Source organism: Gopherus flavomarginatus, chromosome 2 (genome assembly GCF_025201925.1).
Source record: "Gopherus flavomarginatus isolate rGopFla2 chromosome 2, rGopFla2.mat.asm, whole genome shotgun sequence".
Taxonomy (NCBI): Eukaryota; Metazoa; Chordata; order Testudines; family Testudinidae; genus Gopherus; species Gopherus flavomarginatus.
The window spans coordinates 120565639-120592042 of NC_066618.1; the positions used below are offsets into that span (position 1 = coordinate 120565639).

Below are 26404 nucleotides of genomic sequence, written 5' to 3' on the forward strand. Positions count from 1 at the left end.
GCCTTTTTATTTTGTGTTTGCTGTTTCACTGTGACTTTTCAGGATTCATTTGCCTGTGGACATCTTGATATGAAACAGAAAACACGCTGCCAGGAATGTCTGTCCTGTAGTTACTATAACCTGATGGGGCAGCTTTGTCAGAAAAATACCGACTCCTTAGTCAAATGTAAAAAGTTTTTCATTTTAAACTATACTTACTTTTATTTTTTTTAATTATATGACACATTTTTATAATATTTTAAAAAATTCTGAACTTGTGGTCACAACTATAATTTTTCTAAAATGTTCTATTTATCTAGGCACCAGGATTTCTTTAGATGCTTTAAGGCGTCGCTTACATGTTCTCAACTCTAAATATCAGATGACCAAGTTCCTAAAAGATCAAAGAGTTCCATTATTCAAAGCTGAAATTCAATTGGCCATTCCAAATGTTGTCTTGAGGCCAAGTCTTGATGATATTCAGGTAACATCAACAAAAATAAATGCATATCACAATCATTCTTGGTATCACATACTTAGGTAAATAAGTTTTTTTTAAATAAGGTGTGTCTATTTAACCTCAGATACGAATAGAACTGAGAAAAATAGGACATTTTGAAAAAAATCAATGGTACAGAAGATGGTATCCTGAGAAATTAGAAAACTGGAGCCATCAATCAAGATGTTATACTAGCCAATAAAAACAATAATTCTACTGGAAACTTAACACCTTTTATCTATAATCCTCTACTTTAAAAAGGAAAACTTTTCAAAGAGGGTGTGCAAACCAAAAAAGTTGAATTCAAAGCAATCAGTAAAAACTCAGGCCGCGCCCATTACTTAAAACTCCTGAAGAATATTCAATGACCATATAAGTGTGAAAACAGCTATATATCAGTTGCCACACAATGAGGCTCTGATTTAGTGAAGCACTTAAGAACGTTCTTAGGTTTAAGCATATGAGTAATTCCATTTTATTTCAGCAAAACACTTAAGCACATGCTTAAAATCAACTACTACGTGAATCACTTTACACTGATTCCAAAAGCAATTGGTTATAATGTGATTGGCAGCCTAGCAACATTTTGATCTGCCACTCCCTAAATCAATCTTCGAATTCTCAGTCAGATTTAATTTGCAGCCTGTGTGGTCTGGGAACAAGAAGTCAGCTAATAAAAAGTAAATTTAAATACTCTAGATAGAAAGGTTTGTATGATGCCATCATTTGTACAGCTATAAATGTATGTAACTAGACCAAATAAATGTATAAAGGCACTCTATGATCGTTGTGAAATAAGAGTAAATTAATTCTGTTAACTGCCTTTGTTTATTCCTCTTTAAACAGGGTATAATATAATAGTTAAACAACAATGTGCTATGAGGTATAATTAATGTTTGTAAAGCTCTTTAAAATCCTTGGATGAAAGGCATGTAGAAATGTAAGGATTATTAGTATGTGGTTTAATCCATGTTTAAGTTAGATGATTTTTTTAAACAGGTTTAACTTTGTGCTGTGTGGATAGGACATTATGGAACACCCCTTTCCTTTCTCAAAGTATATGAATTATTTGGGGTGCCTTATAATATAGCACTTATTAGAATATATAATTTCTAAGTGGAAGAATGTAAAGATGAGATGTGCGTTTTTCAACTTTGCTATTAATCAGGCTGTTTTTTTTTTTTGCGAGGACTGATCTTTATGTTTAAGGTGAATATTCTACTCTTTTCAGAATGTAGTAAACAAAGCAGTAAATATCATATTATCGATGGCCAGAGATATCCCACTGTGGAAGTTTGCTCATTTACATCATAGACAGCAGCAGGTAGAGTACTTTTTAAAATTTAAATTGCTTAGAATGTTAAAAAAGAATGGTTAGAGAAACTAAATATATAGTTTTCAGAATAGCAGCCGTGTTAGTCTGTATCCGGAAAAAGAACTGGAGTACTTGTGGCACCTTAGAGACTAACAATGTTATTTCAGCGTAAGCTTTTGTGGGCTACAGCTCACTTCTTCGGATGCTTAGAAGGGTGTACACTTCTCAATTTTCTAGGAAAGGTTACATTTACATTAATTTTTTGACTTGTAGTTCTGGATTTTTTTCTAGTGAGGTATATTGTACAATTTACTGAAAACGTATTTATGTAAAATCTTTACATTAAACAATCAGTTAAGTAGAAGACATTCATTATTAGTATGTTTTTATTGAAAATATTTTCCATATTAAAAAGAGCACTAGCTTACACAAAGAGATTTTTACAAATGATGTTAGAGTGTTAGTGCTATTATAGACTATAGGAGTAAACTAACATCATCTGTGTTTTATTATGCAGCTAATTATGCATAATAAAACACTATTGATCTTCCCAGAGAAAATCAGTATTAAGAGCATGTTAAGCTTGAGAATACATACTATCAGTAATGTAAGAGTAAAAAAAATCACATGGATGTTGTAGTTGCGCTAAAACAAGCACTACAAACCCAGGACAGTCATAGTCAAGGTTAAACTTAAACCAACTCCACACTTGTAAGGATATGGAAATGCACAGTTAAGGCATCAAAACAACCTTAAAATTCTGCTTTGTAGTGATGCTATGCAATCACTTTTATACTTTTTTATAGTTAATACATTTTAGTGATGTTAGTACCAGGTTAAATTAAACTGATTTTTAAAAGACACTTTCTTTTTTCCATCTGGTCATTGTCTTCATAGAGAAGCGTGCAGATCTTCCACTGTTGGAATAGTTGGTTCAGCACATGGCTCTTAAAGGGAAGTGGGGAGCAAATAGGAAAATAAGTGGCCCTTGGAGCTTCGAAAGGAGCTTCAATGGGTTCCTAGAGAAAAGAGGAAGGAAGGGAGGGGGGAAATGAGGGAACCAAAAGGACATACGAATACCTAGTTTATCCAATGAAAATATTCATCATTTTGAGCAACCTCACTTGGACTGGTGGATCCTAGGCTTATCATGCAAGTGACTTGTCTGCACTCTAGGGGCAGAGATATAATTACTAGCCTGGCCTGCCAGATGACCATGGAATGGCAATAGCTTTAGCTTAAAGAAGCAGAATGTTGTATTTCTATGTAGCCCTCAGATGTAGCAGTTTTAAGAAGTTACATGGAGGAGCATACTGTCTGGACTGATCCTTCCTGGATCAGGCTCAGAAACTCCATGGGACAAAAAGACAGTGCACATTTTTGATTTGCAAGTCTGTATAAAACAGGGACAGGGAAAGCAGGCTTCAGATAAGTTGATTCAGGAAACACAGACAATTTTCAAAAGCACACTTCTTTCAAACCTAATGCTCAATGTGTGTCAGAAATGAGTCTAAACACTTGAGTTGAACAATGGGTCCAACAGGTCACATGTATGCCTGTGACAAGGTAAAAGCTCAGCCAGCATAACAGGAGGCTGTCCCCTAGGCCAATACAAAGATGCCCCTCCTATGATGACTTCTGTTATACATTAGTACAAACAAGTTATGTATTATACTCTAGATCTGGGGTAGGCAACCTATGGCACGAGTGCTGAAGGCGGCACGCGAGCTGATTTTCAGTGGCACTCACACTGCCCAGGTCCTGGCCCTCCGATGTAGGGGGCTCTGCATTTTAATTTAATTTTAAATGAAGCTTCTTAAACACTTTAAAAACCTTATTTATTTTACACAAAACAATAGTTTAGTTATGTATTATAGACTTATAGAAAGAGACCTTCTAAAAATGTTAAAATGTATTACTGGCACGCAAAACCTTAAATTAGAGTGAATAAATAAAGACTCGGCACACCACTTCTGAAAGGTTGCCGATTCCTGCTCTAGATATTGTTAGTTACCAACTTTATACCTCGTACCTGCTAGTTTGAACAAAACATACTTATCCATTATCCTGTCATTCCTTCCTTATCTTTAGGAAGGGTCGATGTGTTCTTGTACCGTCTCTTAGGAATGTGTTAACATAGTTACTCGAGAGATATGTGTGGTTTTGCGCCATCCTTGCTGGTCAGGAATGTGCTTATTTGATGTTATCTTATACCTAGCATGTTACTGTTGTGCCACCACCAGTTCTACTTTGGTTCACACTGTTAGTTATGCCTAGGGCTCCAGCAGGGTCTGTAGACAGAAAACATTTCTCCTCTGGACAGTGGAAATCATGTCCTTTCTAGCCATAGTTAATACATACAGTAGGGTGTGTTTTTTAAAAAAAAATACTGGTGCTACTACTGGAATATCTAGGAGTGTGGGGCCTGCAGTGCCATGCCTCATCTGTTTCGGGTTGAAAGTCAAAGGAAAAGCTCTATCTGATTGAAGGTTGCACAAATAAATTCTCTATCTCTATGACCATCAAAGAAGGGAAGGAGCTGGCTCTAATTCCAGGAAAGGGAAAGAGAAAATGCTTCATTTCCAAGCTGGTTCTCTGAAAAGTGGCTTTGTAAAAATGGCAAAGAGTCCTGTGGCACCTTATAGACTAACAGATGTATTGGAACATGAGCATCCGTGGGTGAATACCCACTTTGTCCGATGCATGTGTTTTCCCCCACGAAAGCTCATGCTCCAATACGTCTGTTAGTCTATAAGGTGCCACAGGACTTCTTGCTGCTTTTACAGATCCAGACTAACATTGCTACCCCTCTGATACTTTGTAAAAATGGTTCCTTTTTATTCAGCAGATCTGTTTCCTGTGTCTGGTAAGTCATATCTGCTGATTTCAATGACAAAAATAAAGGATTTACTGCTTTTTCCTCCTTTAAGCCCTACATCATGAAAACAGCTAAGAGAGAAGGAGTAGGATTCAATTTCTCCTTATGCATCATCAGAACAGAATTGTTTACTATGTTCCATTTGCCCCTCTGCAGCTTACAGAAGCTTGTATATGCAAGAAGGAAAGAACTCAGCTTTGCTCTCAGAGCCCAGACAGGAATTGCAGGGTTAGCAGTTTAGGGGAAACCGCCCCCCAATGTTACACAACAATGTTGCACAGTTGATTCAGAAATCACTGAGACACAAACATGGAACCCCACAAAGCCATTTTTACAAAGTCACCTTTAAGAATAGAATTATATTTCAGTGACATGAGCTAAACTAAGAGCAAGTGGTTATTCATGAAGAGTGTTTCTCTTTTATTTTTATCTGCGCTCATAAGTTGCTCATTCTTGTTGTAGAATGTTCAGTAAAACTATTGGACGCAGGTTTACTGTTGTTTCATTTACGTCAGATGGAACAGACTGCTGCCATCGAGCTGGGTGATGAGAGCAAACTCACCAAGATGATGGCATTGAGACCTTTGGACAAACAGATCAGTGAACACAAGGATGTGAACAAAGCTGTGATCCAGCTTACCACAGTAATTTTATCTCTTAAAACTGATGCAGTGGATATTTTGAAGAGCTTTGCTAAATTCTCCAGCATCTGGAATCAGGTTAAATACATATATTAATATATCTCACTTTATTGCAAAACATGCTACCTTTTAGTGGGAAAAATGATCTGCTTTTGGTTATATTAATAAATTGTGTTTCCTGTAAACAGTGCATGATTTTGACTATCATGTTTCTTCACACTCAAACATTTTCTAGGAGCAATTGGTTTATTTTTTGTACATAAGTATTTGCTATATCTCAAGATTTTACAGTATGAAGTTGATACCTCAGCCCTAATACTTCCCTTTCTTTCTTACTGACCACATAAATGACCACAATTCCCTGATGAACTATGTCAAAAGAACAAGGTGGTGACATAATATTTTTTATTGGTCAGAAGAAGACAGAAAAAACAAAATGTTGGTAGCACAAAATCCACTCTGAATCTTTCTGACAACAGGGGAAGGACTTGCTACAGGAATGTGCCTCAGCTGTATAGAAAGCGAAAAGAACCATCTTCTCCTCAACCATTGTCTCTGGGAAATCAGAGCCTGCAGAGATATTCCAAAGAGTAAACTGGCTAATCCTCCCTGAATGCACAAATGAGGCCTCAGACACAGGCACCAGCTGCTGCAAGGAGCTTTCATTCAACTTCACAGAAAGGATAAACTGCACACAGGAAAACCAAGCCAGGACTGAAGATTTTAAAACAGAACAGAGTCCAGGATGGTGGACGGGTTTTTGCTCTGAGTTTGGCTCCATCACATACTTGTTGAACTCTGAGGAATGGCTTGGCAAGTAATAACTTGTGACATAGATCCAGGAAGCTCCTGATTAGTGAAAGCCAGTGCAGAGAAACATAGAAGTGCCTCCTTTAGTGAGGACAGACTACCAGCCCTTCACGCTAAAGAATGAGAGAGTCTGTCTGATCCTTGCACATCATGAATGCCATCTCTCTAACTACTGGCTGCTTCCAACCTCCCCTCCTAAGCAAAATCATAGAGTACGTTGTGACAACCAAGCTCCAACAGTCTATGGCATCTGCTGGCTTTCTGGATCCTTCACAATCAGTCAGACTTCAGACCAGGGATTGCCACTAAGACAACTCTAAAAGCCCCTATGGGGAGCTACTTTGTGGCCATGAATATTGGCTGAACCTCAGAGATTACCTAACTTTTCCTCAGCCTTTGACAGAGCTGGCCACTGCTGCTGCTGCTGCACTTAACAAGACTTGCGAGATTATATGATATAGCACTGTAATGGTTTCAATCATTAAACCATTAAACAAATGGTTTCTCCACGAATATTCCAAGAGTTGTGAACGATGGCTGCTCTTCATCCACAGGAGCACTTATGTATAGAGTTCTGCAGGAATCAGTGCTGTCCTTCTTTCTCTTCAGAGTCTCTGTGAGACCATTTGTGCAAATTGTGAGTTGCCATTGTCTTCATAACTAACAATACACAGGTGATACTCTGCTTTCTCTCTCCTCAGCAGATGCAAAAAGCGTAATCACAAAAGACCTCTCAATGCCAGCTACAGATTAGCACCTGGATGAAGATCAGATAGTTCAAAGTGAGCCTATACAGGACCAAAAATATATCTGGGTAGGAGGGTGGAGGTGAAACTGCAACTTCAACTTGTACAGAGCCCAACAGCCAGCCTCTGTAGGAGCAGAATGTCATGCCAATGCAATCATTAGTATTTCCTCCCAGCAAGTTGCACTGTGTGCTAAATGATCTGGTGTTGAATATGCCCTAGTTTTATATTAGTATCTATAAAGTATAGGTAAAAAACATACAATTTCTGGGAGAAGGGACTGTTGATTCATTCAGCTACTGTTAGGCGGCTATAGAGTGTATTTTCAACTTCATGAAGATGTTCTAGGTGTTGGTGAATATGAGTTGTTCTGCAATGAGTGGGGATGGATAGACTAAAAATTCCCACCATAGTTTTGGTGGCTTGATTTCAAACTCCATAGAGATATTTGGAGTGGTAACTGGAATCATGGTCTGTGTCAATTTCCTGCTGACAGATACAGAAAATGTGATTCAAAAGGGGAAAGGGAAAAGGAGAGAAGACAGAAAAACAAAGCAGTTGGAATGATTTATAAAATTTAAATTTGATCTTAAGCTTTGAGACAGAGACCATGTCTTTATTTATGTTTGCACAGCACCTAGCCCATTCGGGGATAAGGAGGCTACTATAAATGTTAAACAATAATGCACAATTCTCCATTTATATTAGGATCCAGAGGAAAAAGTAAAAGAATTTCTGGAGACTAACCCAGTGATATCTGAATTCCAAACACAGATTAATTACTTTTCTGTAAGTATTGCTTAAAATTCTTCTGGTGTTCAGAGAAAAGTTATAGTGCAGTAAAGTTGATCATTTGTTTTATTCTTAGCAATTAGAAATCCAAATTAGAGAACTGCCAAGTCATTGCATATTGGAATCAGTGGATTTTGCAACTGAGTCTTTGAAAATGGCCTTAATTCAGGAATGTCGTTTGAGGCAGAGATCATTTGGATTAGCTTTAAATAAAAAAGCTGCCATGGACATGGATGCAATTTACACATTCATTGACAATCTCAGCAAGCGATTAAACAGGCCAATCAATGATCTTGATGATGTGCGAGGAGCAATGGAAGCACTAAAGGAAATACGAGAGGCTGAGATTAAAATTGACATTACAGTTGGACCTATAGAGGAATCTTATGCTCTGCTACATAAGTATGATCTACTGTTTAAAGATGGAAATGCAGAAAGAGTTGATGGGTTGGCATATGCTTGGAAGAACCTAAACACACAGGTACTGTAGCTTTATCACTTTTAGAGTAGGCAAAGTACAGTTATTCTTGTCAGAATTTTTTGTGCCACATGACTGAAGGAGAACCAGTTTATTTTAAACATTCACTTATTTCAAATCCTCCTGATTATTTTCACTTTTATGCATATATTTACTTATGATAGGTATTGAAGATTCAGGACTTGCTGCTTAAAGTGCAACCATCCATGAAAACAGATTTATTGAATGGTGTTAAAAAGTTCCAGATTGATGCTGTGGAATTTTACACAGACTATAACGAAAAGTGAGTGAATCATGGTGCAGTACAACATTATGTTACATTGGTAATTGTTCCATAAGGGTACATCTAAGATGTCTTCAGGAAACTAACAAGAAGCTGTAAGAGGCACATTACAGCTGAAAGAAATACATAGTTTCAAAAAGCAAATTTTTTTTCCAATGTGTTTTACCCTTAAAGGCCTGGGTTGGGCAAATACTATTATTGCCATAGATTCATTTCAGTAATTTCAGTGTAAGATTCAAGTTTGTAATGTTAGATGAATTAATTAGGATTGGAAAAAATAAGAATCAACCAGAACCTCAGCCCAAATCTCAAGTCAAACGCTTCTAAGGTCCTGATCCAGCAAAGCACTTAAGAGTGTGCTTAATTTTAAATGTGTGAATAGTCCCTTTGAAATCAATGGAGATTTAGGCCTGCTGAATCCTGTTACCCAATGCACTGAGCCATCTGAGTTTACAGTAGGGGCAAAAATCATATATCGTCATTGTATTTACTTGATGGTTTAATTTTGTCTCTGGCACTAACTATTGTAATCTTCTCCATTGAGTGTTGATTGCTATCTGTTGTAGTGATTTTCTCTTGTTTCATGAAGAGTGAAAGTGAAAATCACATTAATTAAAATACATATTTTAAAATAAAAATTAATGTAAAGTAATAGAAACAAAATAAAACATTTGTTGAACTTTTTGTTCCTGTTAACTTCAGATGCTGGCAGTTAGGGCGAGTTGTGTCACCAGAAATGTAGGAAAGACCCTTAGGAAAGACTTAACATCTGATGTCAAAACAACTATATTTTTGGTCTGTCTTCTCAGATCTTTTGTGATAAACCTCAATTGTCAGAAAAAAATCCCTCATGTTTAAAAAATATTTCATAGTGTGTGGGCTAGGAGAGTTTTCCATTTCTTTAAACAGTACCTCTATGATGCTCGTTGGAAAACCTGCACAATTGGTATTACCGTATATGTGAATTTGACTATGTTGATTTTTGCAGAGGCCCTGGTGCGGAAGACATTCCTCCCTGGGAAGCAAGTGATAGATTACAAATCTTCCAAGCCAAGTTTGATGAACTGTGGAGGAAGTATATCACTTTTTCTGGTGGGGAAGAATTATTTGGTCTTTCTGTCACAGGTAATGATGCCACAGTTGGAGTTCAGAATGTCGCAAAATAAATACCAGGCAAATAATATTAGCCAAGCGTTTGTGTGGTTGCTGTCTGTCTGGCAGCTTTGTCCATTAAGGTTTGGGTCTTAGTTGTACAAAGGGCTAATCAGATATTGTCACTGGGGATATGTCTACACTACCCGCCGGATCAGCGGGTAGTGATTGATCTATCGAGGATTGATTTAGCGCATCTAGTGTAGATGTGATAAAATCAATCCCCAATTGCTCTGCCATCGACTCCGGAACTCCACCGCGGCGAGAGGCGGAAGCGGAGCCGACAGAGGAGCAGCAGCAGTTAACTCGCCGCTGTCCTCACGGCCAGGTAAATCGACCTAAGATACACCAACTTCAGCTACGCTATTCGTAGCTGACATTGCGTATCTTTAGGTCAATCCCTCCCCTCCCACTCCAGTGTAGACCTAGACTGGGATATCATCTCAACATTTGCTGTTGTAATCTGGAGGTCTAAACAAATATCTAGAGAAATTAAAAGGTTATGGCTTTTAATTAACTCTGTTACAGACATCTCTAACAAACCTGTGGCCACTTAGGACCTCAATATGACAACAAAATAGACCTCAGGTATTTCTGCTTCAAAAATATGAACTAAAATCAAAGGAAAATTATAGCAGATGCAGCAGTTTGTATCCAATACCAAACTGGTCCCCTGTTGCCCAGAGGCTGGACGTGACATATCTAAAGGTATTTAGGCATCTAATGATGCAAGTAGGTACCTACTGGGGTTTTCAAAAGTGCCTAGGAGCATTTGAAATCCCACTAAGCGCCTAGCTGCATCTTTAGGTGCCTAAATACCTTTACAAATCTGGCCCTGAGTGACTGCAAAGGTGACTTTAAACTACTTTTGCCCACCTTCCTCAGCTGCACAAAGAGGCGTTGTGACACACCTGAAGACCTGGGTCAACATCCTCAGAGGAATCCTTTATTTGCAGTCACAGGTGGTTTAGACAACCCTGTGCAGAAATGGAGTTTAACCATAGATTCTACCTGACATAAAGAAGACAGCTTTTTTGAGAAACGGAGCTCCGAAGGAGATGCAACATGACAAATTCTTGTTAATATAAGGGTATGTCTGCACTGCAGTTAAACAAATGCAGCTGGCCTGTGTCAGCTGACTCGAGCTTGCAGGGCTTAGGTTACTGGGCTGTTTAATTGCTGTGTAAATGATTGTCTGCATGGTCCCAGAGCATGGGCTCTGGCCTGAGCCCGAAAATCTACATAGCAACTGAACAACCCCTTAGCCTAAGCCCTGAGAACCTGAGTCAGCTAACACAGGCCAGCCCTGGGTGTTGAATTGCAGTGTATGCATACCCATAGTGACTGCACCCAGGAGACAGCTTATTGAAGATTGCAAAGGCATCTTGGATGGAGTCTGCCTACCTCTGACAGAAACCTGAGCTTCTGTCTCTGTTACGCTTTGGTGACACTTTTAGAGTAGATTGTCTTATCAATATATTAATGAATTGATATGAAAATTAGTACCCACACTCAATTCAACTAAGGTCTCTGCGGTCACTGTATGAGTGGGCATGGTTGAATATGAGTACTAAGCTGTGTGAGTGCAGGCCTAGGGACTGGCAGGGTTGGTGAGGGAAGGGTCATTAAAAACAAGGGATAGGGTTAGAAATAAGGGACAGCGAGCTCTCTGACAGGAAGGGATGAGCTACAGAAAATTACTTCATGGATAGCTTCTCTGGGAGATGGGGCCCAGCAAGGCTCTGGACCAAAGAGGGGATGCTGACACCTTATTCTGGGCCCTGTAAATCCTGATAGTGATACTGGTAAATGCTTTCAGTGTCAGCTTCATTGTAGTAAAATATGTTCCTTGTCTAGAGTAAAGTGCCCCCCAAAATGCTTTGGTTTAAATTAAAGTTATGTCAAAAATGCAATAAACACCTTATTTTATAAATATTACATTTAGTGCTCACCCTATGAGATGACAGAAATATGTATACATACGTATCCTCTTTTTGGTGCTTTGTGGTGTGAAAGCTTTTCCATTACATGGACAGTCCATATTTTACTATGCCACAATTCCATAGGAGGGAGGGGGTCATATTTTTCTAATAATGTGCAATACAAAGCCTAGCTGCAATAAATAATAAATTAATTTGTTGCTCTGTTTAAAATGTAGATCCTTTCCTGGGGCATTAAGTAAGCAGGTCGCGGGATCTCTAGGAAGCTGGCATTTTGTCATAAGATAAATTTTTAATAATTTCCTCCCACCTTTCCCTGCAACCTTACAACAGAGTGCCTCCCTAGTAGCAAAAATGTGATGGATCACAACTGAAGTCCAATGCCATCCATAGGCAGCGAGTAATATGGGCCCATGGTGCCCATGCTCCATCAATATTCATGAAGGTGGGCCCAGCTCCACCAATGTTTGGGCCCCAGGTTCTTGCTTTGGGGGGTCCTGCGCCATGGGTTGGCAATGTGGGGCGCTCTCACCTCGGGGGCAGTTCCCCCGCCTCCCCACAAGAAGCTCCCCTGTCCCCAGAGTCACTGCATGCTGCGGGGAGGCCCCAGCACTGACCCAGCTCGCAGGCCATTGGCTGGGAAGCCCAACCAATGGGAGCTGCAGGGGCCAGTGCCAGAGCTGCCTGGCCATACCTCCACAGCAGGGAGGGGGAGGGAGCTGCAGGCAGAGAGAGCCCCAAGTCCCCAGGTGTCTGTCACTGTCAGAGACACACAGACACAGCTGGGTCGTTGTGGGGACAGACGGAGCCGGGGGCGGGGTAAAGGAGCAGTGATGGGAACCCTGGGGCTGGCATAAAATACACAGTACAGAGGGGGCTTCCTGAGGGGGCTATAGCAATACCCCCCTGCAGAGCAGACCCGGGCTGCGGCTGCCTCCATCCATCACTCCCCTCCACCCCACTGAGACCCACACAACCCTCTGCCCCCCCAAAGAGACTCCCAACGACCTCTGTGCCACTGTCCCCCCCTCCAAAGAGCCCCCCCTTTGTACCAGACAAGTCCCCTCTCCCCTGCTTCAGAGCTCCCTACAATATCTCCCTTTGCTTTCCCCTCTCTCCCCAGCCCATTGGCCAGCACTGCCAATGGGAGCTGCACCGGAAGCAGGGTGCCTGCTTGCAGATGCAGACCTACGTGGCCATGCCTCCACAGCATGAGGAGGGAGAGCCACCAGTGAGCAAGCCCCAGTCATCATCACAGGCACAGCAATTCTCTGGATATTTAATTTCACTGAGGCAAGTAATTCAATCTACTCTTCCTTTCCAGTATCAGAAGGGTAGCCGTGTTAGTCTGGATTTGTAAAAGCAGCGAAGAGTCCTGTGGCACCTTATAGACTAACAGACGTATTGGAGCGTGAGCTTTCGTGGGTGAATACCCACTTTGTCGGATGCACCGGTATGTTCACGAAAGCTCATGCTCCAATATGTCTGTTAGTCTATAAGGTGCCACAGGACTCTTAGTCTGGATCTGTAAAAGCAGCAAACACGGTTACCCCTCTGATACTTGACACCATGCAAGGCACTGCATTTAGCTGTATGGAGTGGTCTTCCTTTCCAGACGGTTTGTGGCTTTTCCTGTAAGAAAACTTACAATTTCCTTGCAAAGAAGTCCATTTATAGTTTTTTTTACTTGAGAAGTATATTTTCTGGTTGTTCATAAGCTCATTTATTTTGTTAACTCGTTAACTTGTTAACATAGGCAGTTTTAAAAGTCACTTGAATTGTACCTGTTTTTTTCCACTGGTCCGTGGAAAATGTGCAGTTTTTTATTTCTGTGGGCCAAACCACCCTGTGTAGAAATGTAAATGTCGGAGCTAGAAAAGCTGTGCAAGGGTAAGGATCCCTTCAGGAAATTGGCCTCAGTTCATTCATTCTTCTGGGCATTCCATTCTATTGCTTCCTCCTATAGTGATAGTGATCAGCGTGGGTATGTCTACACTACGGGATTATTCCGATTTTGCATAAACCAGTTTTGTAAAACAGATTGTATAAAGTCGAGTGCATGCGGCCACACTAAGCACATTAATTTGGCGGTGTGTGTCCATGTACGGAGGCTAGCATCGATTTCCGGAGCGTTGCATTGTGGGTAGCTATCCCGTAGCTATCCCATAGTTCCCGCAGTCTCCCCTGCCCATTGGAATTCTGGGTTGAGATCCCGAAGCCAAAACAGTGTCATGGGTGATTCTGGGTATATGTCGTCACTCAGTCCTTCCTCTGTGAAAGCAACGGCAGACAATCATTTCGCGCCCTTTTTCTCTGGATTGCCCTGGCAGACGCCATAGCATGGCAACCATGGAGCCTGTTTAGCCTTTTGTCACTGTCACCGTATGTGTACTGGATGCTGCTGATGGAGGCGGTACTGCAGTGCTACACAGCAGCATTCATTTGCCTTAGCAAGGTAGCAGAGATGGTTACCATCCCTATTGCACTGTCTGCCATTGTAAATTGGCGATAAGATGAGAGTTATCAGTCATTCTGTACCGTCTGCTGCTGTCATGGGTGCTCCTGGCCGGCCTCGCAGAGGTCAGCCGGGGGCGCATGGACAAAAATGGGAATGACTCCCCGGGTCATTCCCTTCTTTATGTTTTATCTAAAAATAGAGTCAGTCCTGCCTAAAATATGGGGCAAGTGTACTAGAGAACCAGAGAGCACAGCCACTCCATGTCAGAGCCCCAGAGATCCCGCAGAAATGATGAGCTGCATGCCATTCTAGGGGGTACCCCTGCAACAACCCCACCCATTGCTTCCCTCCTCCCCCAACCCTCCTGGGCTACCGTGGCAGTGTCCCCTCATTTATGTGATGAAGTAATAAAGAATGCAGGAATAAGAAATACTGACTTTTTAGTGAGATAAAATGAGTGGGAGGAAGCCTCCAGCTGCTATGATAGTCTAGGCAGTACAGAATTTTTTCTTTAGACATGAAAGGGAGGGGGCTGATGGAGTTGCTATGATGAAGACGGTTACCAGCCGTTCTGTACCATCTGCCGGGAATGACAGTCATTCCCATTTTTACCCAGGTGCCCCTGGCCGACCTCACCGAGGCCAGCCAGGAGCACTCACGGGCTGATGATGACGATGGATAGCAGTCATATCGTACGGTCTGCCACCGGGAAGGGGATGCTGGTGTTCAGCGCTGCAGCACCCCGTCTACCAGCAGCATGCAGTAGACATACGGTGACATTGAAAAAAGGCAAGAAACGTTTTTTTTCCTTTTCTTTTTTGGGGGGGTAAGGGTGTAAATTGACGACATATACCCTGAAACACCCGGGAAAATGTTTTTGACCCTTCAGGCATTGGAAGCTCAGCCAAGAATGCAAATACCTTTTGGAGACTGCGGGGACTGTGGGATAGCTGGAGTGCTCAGTGCCCCCTCCCTCCCTCCATAAGCGTCCATTTCATTCTTTGGCTTTCCATTACGCTTGTTACACAGCACTGTGCTGTGGCCTCTGTATCATAGCCTGGAGATTTTTTCAAATGCTTTGGCATTTCGTCTTCTGTTACGGAGCTCTGATAGAACAGATTTGTCTTCCCATACAGTGATCAGATCCAGTATCTCCCATATGGTCCATGCTGGAGCTTTTTTTTGGATTTGGGACTGCATCACCACCCGTGTTGATCAGAGCTCCACGCTGGGCAAACAGGAAATGAAATTCAAAAGTTTGCAGGGCTTTTCCTGTCTACCTGGCCAGTGCATCCGAGTTCAGATTGCTTTCCAGAGCGGTCACAACAGTGCACTGTGGGATACCGCCCGGAGGCCAATACCGTCGATTTGCGGCCCCACTAACCCTAATCCAACATGGCAATACCGATTTCAGCGCTACTCCTCTCATCAAGGAGGAGTACAGAAATCGGTTTAAAGAGTCCTTTATATCGATATAAAGGGCCTCGTTATGTGGACGGGTGCAGGGTTAAATCGGTTTAACGCTGCTAAATTCAGTTTAAACGCATAGTGTAGACCAGGCCTGTGTTTCCACCCACAGGGGAGAGGCAGAAGACTGGGTCAACTCTGCAAGTGACTCTGCCTCTAACCTTGTTCTCTGTCTGCTCCCTCTACCAGCTCCTTTGGTCTCCCTAGGATTACTTTTACCATTATTCCTTCTGGGTCTTCTTTCTCTGGAGCTTCTCATGAAGTAAAGTCTGTCATGCCAGGTTCTTATCTCTGTAATGTATTTAATTTTGATGTATTTATTGTTAATTAATGCACTATGGGAGTCCCCTTCAGCCCTCTGTATAAATTGATCCTCTTCTTTCCATATGTTTTGCCCATAGGGTTTTCTGCAGCCCTAGGGCAGCCAGCAATAACCCCTGTGCCTTTGCAATGGGGTGAGGGAAGGGGACCGTGGGTTCCCTATTTATGTCATTTGCAAGAAGTGTTATCATTACTCAAGGTACCAAATGTGTTTAAATGATAAAAGTGCCTTGTAAAATCCCAAAGCAAGCTCATTTTCATTTCTCATATAATCTCATATGCCGTATACACACATTTTTCATCAATTATATAAGTTGAATTTATTATTATTAATTATTATTATTATTGTTATTATTAGCGAGGTTACGGGTTTTTTTTTTCAGTATGGCAAAATGTGTGCTATGTTATGGGTTGGATGATTGAATGACATAATACCTCCCTACCGCCAATGTCTGTCACTAAGTCTGGTAATTTTGTCAAGTGTTCATTGCACAACATGGTGGTGCCATCCCCTGCCTTGTCCTTCAGGGGGTCACGGGGTCCAAGGCAGACTGGGAAGTTAGTGGGAGGGCTGGCGCTGGCAGCAGCGAGTGACCTGGCCCCAGCCCACTCCGCTCCACCTCGCCGGCTCCAGGCATTGCTCAGGGGCGGGGGCTTTGGGGAAGAGGTGGAGTGGGGGCATGGTGGGAAGAGGCGGGGCGGAGCAGGGTTGCTCACTGCTATCAGCACCAGGCACCCTTCTAACCCCCCAGGCCACCCTGGACCCCTCGCATCCCCCTGAAGCGTGGGGCCCCTCAAAGTGCGAAACCCAGGCTGTTGCCCCGGTCTGTCCTGTGGATGGGATGGATCCACTTGGGCATCACCAAAAATTATACAAACCTGCTGCCCATGATGCCATCTAGACAGTAATTTATAAACATTTTCATTATGAGCTACACTAATTGAAGATGTTTATCCTCTTTCCCATACAGAGACCCACTCATCCAGACCCATTTCTTTGTCCTAATCCCTCGCCCATCTTTTCATTTAAGTTGTTTATTATCAACATTGTTTTCAATCAAAATTGTGTATATCTTAGAATTTAAACCATTTGTTCCAGCTTGCTCCCTGGTCAACTCCTCAAATGTTGTTAAAAGTCTAGATAGAGCAACCTCAGAGGTGTTCAGAAATTTGGTCACCCTTTTCCTTTTTAGCAAACTCAGGAGAAGGGCTCTCCATGGAGCAAGTCAGAATCTTTAGTCAGGTTCTTTGACTATTAACCTGATCCCTGAATAAGTAATGTACAATGAATAATGCTAAGTTTGTCACTTATATATTTAGTAAAAGTCATGGATAGGTCACAAGCAATTAACAAAAATTCACAGAAGCCCATGATCTGTCTCTGACTTTCACTAAAAATATCCCTGACAAAAGGGAGAGGCGGGTTCAGCACCCAGTGCTGCTGGGGCTCCTGGGTCCCCCACTGCAGTGGGAGCTCCGAGATCCTGCCGCTGGCCACGACAGGGCAGCTGCGAGGGCGGGGCTGGCTTGGGAGTTCCAGCCCCAGTGCAGAAAATGTCACAGAGATAAGTGGAAGTAATGGATTCCAGACCTCTGTCACAGTCATAGCAATGAAGTATGCTTACATTTTATTGTAACTTTGCCTAAAAAAAGAAAGAAAGAAATGTGCCTGCAAATGGCAAGTTTGACATTTCTAAATTTTAACAATATATTTAGCTACAATCCCCAAAGTGGGGTCATTTCTAAATGCTTCTAACTTTTAGCATATTTTATAAGATAATTTTAAATGTTATTAAATTTGTACCTCTCTAGTAACTGGTGCAAATTTGGGAAGAAAATATTTTAGTTTTCGTATGAAATTGATAGACTAAGTGTCCACTTTAGCTGCCTTCTTCAACACAAATTAAGTACAAAGTCATGAGTTGTCTCTCCATAACATGGTTAGGTTTATGATATAAAGAAGTGGTCATACACTGGTGGGAAACTGAGTAATTACTGTGGGCCAGATTCTGCTCAATGGGACTTTTTTGGGACTATTTGGGGAGTATTCACTACTCAGTGTGAATAATTGTGTCAAAACCTGACCCTTTATGTTTATTAAAACGTCATTTTAAAAAGACAGATTATATTTTTCTTAAATAGTTTGAATCTAATAGATAATCACAAATTTGCTTCTTTTAAAATTTGGAACAGAATATCCAGAACTACATAAAATAAAACGGGAGCTTACACTGCTTCAGAAACTTTATGGTCTTTACAATTCGGTTAATGCTAATATCAGTGGATACTATGAAATATTTTGGAGTGACTTGGACATTGAAAAAATTAACAGTGAACTTCTGGATTTTCAAAACAGGTAAATGATTTAGTATACATTGAAGTGCATCAAAATTCTTCTCTGCCATCTTTCATTAATTCATGAGAGCTGATCCTTCAGGGAATTTTTTCATCATGCTTATATATTTCCAACCTTGGCCTTATCTGATATCCAAGAGACAGAAATTTCAGACAGAATGAGGTAGAAAAAATCAGCACAGCTGCTGCATGAATATAAATACATTGAACACAATAAGGTGATAAGTAACAATCAGCATGGATTTGTCAAGAACAAATTGTGTCAAGCCAACCTGATAGCTTTCTTTGACAGGGTAACAATCCTTGTGGATAGGGAGAAGTGGTAGATGTGATATATCTTGATTTTGATACTGTCTCACATGACTTTTTCATAAACAAACTAGGGAAATACAACCTAGATGGACCTCCTATAAGGTGGGTGCATAACTGGTTGGAAAACTGTTATCTGTGGTTCATAGTTAAGTTGGAAGGGCATATTGAGTGGGGTCCTACAGGGATCAATTTTGGGTTTTGTTCTGTTCAATATCTTCACCAATGATTTAGATAATGGCATAGAGAGTACACTTATAATATTTGTGGATGGTACCCAGCTGGGAGGGGTTGCAAGTGCATTGGAGGATAGGATTAAAATTCAGATGATCTGGAGAAATGGTCTGCAGTAAATAGGATAAAATTCAGTAAGGACAAATGCAAAGTACTCCACTTGGGAAAGAACTGCTTAGGAAGGAGCACTGCGGAAAGGGATCTGGGTACTACATTTCAGGAAAGATATGGGCAAATTGGAGAACATCCAGAGAAGAGAAACAAAAATGTTTAAAGGTCTGAGGGAAGATTGAAAAAATTGGGTTTGTTTAAGACTGAGAGGGGACACGATAACAGTTTTCAAGTACAGAAAAGGTTGTTACAAAGAGGAGGGTGGTAAATTGTTCTCCTTAACTTCTGAGGAGAGGTCAAGAAGCAATGGGCTTAAATTGCAGCAAGGGAGATTTAGGCTGGACATTTGGAAAAACTTCCTAATTGTCAGGGTGGTTAAACACTGGAATAAATTGCCCAGGGAGGTTGCAGAATCTCCATCATTTGAGATTTTTAAGAGCAGGTTAGATAAATACCGGTCAGGAATGGTCTAGATAATACTTAGTTCTACCATGAGTAGGAGGGACTGGACTAGATGACTTCTCGAAGTCCCTTCCAGTTCTAATTGGGTCCTTCATTCGCAACCTAATCTTTGAGCTTTTTAGGCAGAATTCTATCAAGTGACTATCAACTTCTATACCCTCAGTTTTCCTATTTTCTTTTATAGGAACCAAATCATTCCCCCTCTGTCAAGCTTAACAGTACCCAGACTTGGTTCATAGGGATTCTTTGTGAGGGATCAGAGGAGAAACATTTCCCACAGTCCATAAAGTGAAATCCTGGCCTCACCGAAGTCAATGGGGATTTTGCTGTTGACATCTGTAGGTCCAAGATTTCATCGAGGGAGTGGCCACAACTGAATCTGTAACCCCTACCATTCCTCTGCAGTATGTGGAGTAATGGGTGGTGAATGCTACTGGCAGATCCACTGGATTTGATCCTGCTTCTCCTTTGACTCATTCCTGTCCTAACTCAAAATCCTGGTGTACAGTGGTATGGGCAGAGTTGCCAAAGAACTGAGAACTATGACAGACAAGTGTGCAGACCCTACGTACAGGCTTCAGATATTCTGTTCCCTCATCCGTCACAGCAGGGATTATGGCCCTGTAATGGGGTTAGACTCACCACAGCAGCGACTCCTGCTGGTTGGTTAGGGAATTAGCTCTTTCAGTGGCATGCCTTCGCTAGTGGTGTCTCGCCCTCCATTACTTTTTCAGTTTCCACCATCTTCACAATCGGACCCATGTCACTCCCAGACTGTGGCATCTGCTTCTGGACACTGCCCGCTGACTGTCCCCGCTCCCTGGTTCTCCCCTGCTTCCGGGGGACCAGCAGCTTCTGGTTCTGTCACTCACCTATGTGGCTCACTGCAGTCCAGTCTAGCCCCTTCCTCCAAGGGCAAACTGCTGTCTAGCTTAGGCACTCTCATCACTGGCAAGTGGGGAGGAAAGGGGGGACCCAGGCCTGCCCACTACTCTGGGCCCAAACTCAGGGACTCTCTAGCGGCAGCCACTTATTGCCCTCCTCCAACTCTCCTCTACTGCCTACTTCTCTGGGCCACTTCCCTGTAGCCCCAGAACCTTTTCTGCCCCTTTGTGTCAAGGCCTCAGTCTGGCAGTAGTCAGCCTAGAGCTCTCCCAGCCTCTGCTGACCCTGCCCAGCACTGCTCTGTCTTGGGTGCTTCTCTAAGAGCCAGTTCTTCTTCCTTTGCCCTCCAGGGAGAGAATCAGCTCCTCTCTGCCCTGCAGCCTTCTTATAGGGCCCAGCCTGGCCCTGATAGGCTGCTTTCAAGCCTTCCTCTGATTGGCTGGGTTCTGTGCAGCCGCTCCAAGGGCTGCTATTTACCCTTTGCCAGCCAGTGCGGGGCAGCTGCCACATCACAGGCCCAGAGTGTGTTTTGCTGTTTATGGGATTATAAAATGTATAGCATAACCAAATTTTACAGAAGGCATCTGAAAAGCTAATGAAAGTGTTGCTCAAAACAGAAGGACTTCTGTCTCGATCACCTAGTGGAAAAAAATATCATAGTCTTGTCTCTTTCTGGTCCCCATCGGTCTTTGTCCACTTCTCTGTACCAGTCTTTTCTTGATCCCTTTACACAATAGGCCTGATCCTTCTCCCACTGCAGTTGATCGAAGAAGAATCATGCCCGAGATCACTACTGTAGGTGTAAGAGCTTGTTCTTCTGCAGCTCTTGTATCTCACTGCTTTATCAACAGTCAGAGACAGAGTCTGATCTCAGTTACATCAGTGTAACTCCAGAATAATTTAACTGAAGTCACTGGTGTTGTTCAGGATTTAAGTAGATACAATTCAGACTAGAATCTGGTCCTCTCTCTCATCTTAAATCTCTGAAAACATAACCTGAGGAAAGCATGTCTTTGCTCAGGCTTGCAGTGAATATGACATCTAGGGCACTTAGTCAATTCGGCCAGGGCTGTGGCTGTACTCGCTTTGAAGTTGAGTGACAAATCTGCTGTTTTTGTGTGAGTACCTTTCCCGGACCTGAAGAAGAGCTTCGTGTAAGCTCAAAAGCATGTCTCTTTTGCCAATAGAAGTTGGTCCAATAAAAGATACTAGCTCACCCACCTTGTCTCTCTAATATCTTGGGCCCAACACAGCTACAGCTACACTGCAAACACCTTTAATATGAAAAAGTTAAGTGATCCAGCTTTAAGTCATGCAAAGCGTGTACAAATAGCACAGTGTTGGGCACCATGTAAAATAATAATGGAAAATCATCTGGACTGAAACTGGACTGTTTTTCTGCTCAAAAACTCGTCAGCTTGCCCTCTAAAGTGGGCTCTCATTTTGCTTGAAAAAACTGATATCTTTTGTGCATGTTTGCAAAAATAGGTCTATTTGCAAATTAATAATTAAGGCCATGATCCTGCAAAGACTTTAATATTTGCATACTTTACACATGCGAGTAACCTCCTTGAAGCCAATGGACTATTTAAATGTATAAAGCTACAGATATATGGTAAAATCTTTGCAGGATTGGGGCCTACATTTTGAGGAGGGAGGAAGAGAAACAATTTTCAAGTAGTTTTCATTACCTTAATTTTTTTTCATATCTAAGTCAATTTCACAGTTCAGGGCAACTGCACCTCTATTTCCTCTCAGTGCTCCAGCAAGGGCACCCACACTCAGGCTTCCAGATCCCCAGCTGTGGCCTCTCTTGGGTGGAAACATACATCCCTCTCCCTTCTGACCAGGGTATTTTCAGGCTGGACAGTTGCCTGCCTTCACTGTGTAATTCCCAGCACAGACAATCTGCCCAAACAGACCTGCTTATGTTCTCTTCAGAGATGGATAACAGTGTAATTGCTACATATATAAGTTACTACACAGATCTTTCAAAGCAAGGCTACTTTATTTTTAAGGTAAAAAAAATTGCGGAGAAAACATAAAAAACAATAAAAGAACCTACACGTATGCTAATAAGCTTACTAGGCATCACTCTGTCCTAAGGGTTTCTTTGTGATCACACATTTGTCAGAGCTTCATCTCAGAATGAGCTCACAGTCTTATGAAGCTTCAAGTAGGCCAAGTCCTTCCAGTTCCCTCCTAAGGACTGGGGTCCTCCATGGACCAGAGGTCCTATCAATTTGTCAGATCAGGAAGAATGAGTCAGCCTAAGCTAAAGCTTTGTATCCAGAAGTCTTTTCTTTGTCTGTTGACCTCTGGAGAATCCAGTTTTGAACTAGTATATCTGCACCTCTCTAGAGGGACTTGGAAGGCTGATTACTAAGGAAGTTCATCCCCCTTGCTATAGAATTCCAGAGTAGCACATACACAATTTCATTTTGAATACTATGTACTGCAAAGGTGTTAACTCTAATTCAGTGAGGTTTAACTTAACTCAGTAAAGCTTATCTTAATTCCATAAGGTTTTTTCGGTATATTATGGGATGTTTTCACTCTGTCGCAGTCAGGTGTTTTATTTGCAATCTCTTTGTTCACAAATTGAAAGGTGAGATGATGATAACAGTTATAAAAGAAGATGAATGATGGGTATGTCAAATCTGATATTCCATTCTCTTTTTAGAATTCGTAAATTGCCTAAGGCTCTGAAGGAATGGCAAGCTTTTCACGACCTAAAAAAGAAGATTGATGATTTTGCTGAGAGTTGTCCTTTGCTTGAAATGATGGCAAACAAAGTTAGTTCAATATGGTACTTTAAAGATAAGATTCACTTGATGATCAAAATAATGTTGTTATGTGTATAAGATGCTTTCAACCTTTCATTTTTAAAAGATCAAAGCAACTGTATGCATGGTAACATCTGATTAGGATTAGTTACAGGCAACTAAAAACAAAATACTTCACAGCTTGATTAGATGAATGTAATTCTTTTAATGGAATGAAGATTGAGACATTTCCCAGTATTGAACTGTTTCAGTGGAAAATTGCATAATAATTTCCCCCTTAAAAATAATACAGCTTTTTAAATGTTATTGTATTCTAATGCCTGTGAACTTTTCTAGGCAATGATGCCAAGACACTGGGAAAGAATTGCACAAGTAACTGGCCATAAGTTTGATGTTGTCTCTGAAAGTTTCTCTCTGAAGAACATAATGGATGCCTCATTGTTAAAATACAAGGAAGATATTGAGGTACACATACTTTTGTTGGCATTTAAAGGCTAGCTTTCTGATCTGGGATTCTGCACTTTCAGAGACCTCCATTCCTACATAGCTTAATAATGTAAACAAATTTGACTTTGCTTGTTTGGTTCCTTTGGAGAATGGAATTTGGCAGCTGGTTGTAGCTGAAATGGTTAGCTCACTGCCTTTGATCGTGGAGCAGTATAAAAGTGGTTGGATGGTATATAAAGCTAACACTTCTAAACAATTATTTCTTCTTATTGTTTGTAAGGCTAATTTACACTCTGGTTTTAGATGCTACTTATTGTAATTTTGTTTGTCTCTAGTATCGTACAGGAGTAAAAGAAATCGGTCATTATAGGCATGATCCTATGAGGTGCTGAGCAACCTCCACTCCCGCTAAACTCTGTGAGAGTGGAGGGTGCTTGGCACTTTGCAGGATTGGGTCTTAGATAAATATATTGAGGGTGGTTTGGGATAATATTAAAGAAGAGAGAGAAACCCACTATTTCACAGGACCGGAAGAGGCTGGCAAACAAGTAGTCTTTTGTGATGTGCACCCAGTACAAATCTATTGCCTCTGTGTTTATTGGGCCTGGTCACCCAGCAAATATGTTAGATTTACAAGGCCTGGTCGCTTTTGCAAGAGCAGAAGGATGGCAAAAAGGAGAAAAAAACATTTTAACTTAAGTTATATTGTGAGCTTGTCAGCCAAGAGATTAGCCCTTTAAACACTGTGGACTAAGTTGTCTTATTCTACATGGAAGGTGAAAAACACTCTGCATGGATGCTTTCTACAGGAGGCAGGATTATTTAGCCTTGTGAAAGGATCAGGGACATCACCCTGCAGTCCTGGGGCTTCCTGGAATCTATGGTGATTGGTAGCCCAATTTGGTGGATCTTGGGTGATCCACACAAAGTGTCTGCCCCACTCCCCTCTGATACCCTGGGCATTTTAGTGACTGTGCTGCCACTGGTGCCTGCAAGGGGCAACAGAAGCTGCAGATGTGAAGGTAATGTTGCTGTGAGCTGTCACAAGGTTTTCTTCTAGAAGATCTAGCAGAACAGCTCTACCCTCCTTCAGAGATCCATGTCCTCGAGCTTCTGCCAAGCCCAAGATACACAGGTTTCACACGGAGGGGCTCATGAGGATACAGACTCTCCCCTCTTTCTAAGATTTACTGGTTATTTTCACATCAGTAATGCACATTCCCCCCCCATCCCCAGCACAGAATGGAGAGGTAGTTCATGTACAGATACAAATTCTGCCTTCAGTTGCACTTCTAAAAGTCCAATGACATCACTGAAATGTGACTAGCTAAGTGTAACTGACAACAAAATTTGCCCCATAGAGCAGGTGAAGCATATTCCAGTCTTGCAATATAGTCATTTTGATCTATTTTAATTTATTATTCTGAGCATGTTCAATTCCCTTTGAACTCTGAATTTGGCCCATGAGTTTTAATTGTTTTGATAAGTAGATATTACATTACCCTCAGTGTAATAAAACACAGTAACTTGATATTACTTAGGATATCTGCATCAGTGCTGTTAAAGAAAAGGACATTGAAGCAAAATTGAAACATGTAATCAATGAGTGGAGTACTCATGTCTTTACATTTGGCCAGTTCAAAACCAGAGGAGAATTGCTTCTGAAAGGCTCAGATACTTCTGAGAAGATAGCTCTAATGGAGGATAGTCTCATGATTTTGGGATCCCTCATGAGCAACAGGTACAAAAATTAACAAAAGAATATATTGTATAAATATAATAAGTAGCAATAAAATACCATAATCTTTTTTTTAACTCATGTTCACGTAACAGGTACAATGCACCATTCAAGCCCACAATCCAACAGTGGGTCCAGAAATTGGCCAATACCACAGAAATAATTGAAAATTGGATTACTGTACAAAACCTCTGGATTTACCTTGAAGCTGTTTTTGTTGGTGGAGACATTGCAAAACAGCTGCCTCAGGTATGTTGATTTACAATAGCAATATATGAAGGCACACCATAGAGGTTAGCCAAACCACAGTACCTTTTAAATAAAAGAAGTTGGTCTATACTGAGGAAGTCTAATTATACCATACTCTACTCAGGAAGAATTACCACAGATAACTTCAGAGGGAGCTTTTCCAGAGTGAGGTCTGCAGGGTTGGACTCTTAGGGCCTGAATCAAACCTACAAGAGCAAGACACTTTAAAGTTAAGGCTGAAATGCTTACCTCAATTCACTTTGTATTATTCAAATATTATAGCACCCATTGGAGGAGAGATAAATTCTGGCTAATGGTGTGATAATGCAATCCCTTATTCTGCCTGACACTAGCCCTTATTCACCTCATTTATGCATTCTGTACTGTTAAGAGTTGGAATAACTTTTGCAGGGGGCTGTGCATAGGGACATTGCTAGGCCTGGGCAGCCACATACACCTCTACCCCAATACGACGTGACCCAATATAACACAAATTCGGATATAACACGGTAAAGCAGTGCTTCTGGGGGGCGGGGCGGGACTGCATACTCCAGCAGATCAAAGCAAATTTGATATAACGCGGTTTCGCCTATAACGCGGTAAGATTTTTTTGGTTCCTGAGGACAGCATTATATCGGGGTAGAGGTGTAAATGTGTATACATATGTGGATCTTGTTCACTTTTCACCAGGCCGTATCCTGTTATGCCTTTCTGTGATGTCACTTGTAGAGAACCTAAGGACTGATCTCTCTCTGATTTTCTGGGTGAGACAGAATCAGAGCAATAAACTTCCATTGCATGCTCCTGCTTCTGCTGGCAGGTTTACATGTGTCAGCCAGTCAGAATTTGGCACGTGGTACGTAGGATCACCTGCTGCTTAAAGATGTCAGAAATATGTAATTTAATAAAAACAAGAATATTCTACACTATTGCATTTATTTCAGGCCAAGGACATTATAATTATATATCTACAGTTTCCATTTTCCATAACCCAGAACATTTTGTTCTGTGATTAGCTAAAGTCTTCTTAGTTGTTAATTAAGATTATAATAAATTGCCTCTTAGGTCC

General features: G+C 41.4%; 1 protein-coding gene across 4 annotated transcripts in view; it reads left to right on the forward strand.

Annotated features, from left to right (window-relative positions):
• LOC127043896 (dynein axonemal heavy chain 5-like) overlaps positions 1 to 26404 on the forward strand; it is a 644537-nt gene that overhangs the window by 407043 nt on the left and 211090 nt on the right. For all 4 annotated transcript variants that reach the window (XM_050938120.1, XM_050938119.1, XM_050938121.1 and 1 more), the window contains 13 exons: positions 43 to 166; positions 300 to 463; positions 1710 to 1802; positions 5187 to 5390; positions 7577 to 7657; positions 7737 to 8141; positions 8303 to 8421; positions 9410 to 9546; positions 17953 to 18115; positions 22799 to 22910; positions 23238 to 23366; positions 24890 to 25089; positions 25182 to 25335. In XM_050938120.1, coding sequence (XP_050794077.1) covers positions 43 to 166; positions 300 to 463; positions 1710 to 1802; positions 5187 to 5390; positions 7577 to 7657; positions 7737 to 8141; positions 8303 to 8421; positions 9410 to 9546; positions 17953 to 18115; positions 22799 to 22910; positions 23238 to 23366; positions 24890 to 25089; positions 25182 to 25335 — 2085 coding nt within the window. The remainder of the gene's footprint in view (positions 1 to 42; positions 167 to 299; positions 464 to 1709; positions 1803 to 5186; positions 5391 to 7576; positions 7658 to 7736; positions 8142 to 8302; positions 8422 to 9409; positions 9547 to 17952; positions 18116 to 22798; positions 22911 to 23237; positions 23367 to 24889; positions 25090 to 25181; positions 25336 to 26404) is intronic.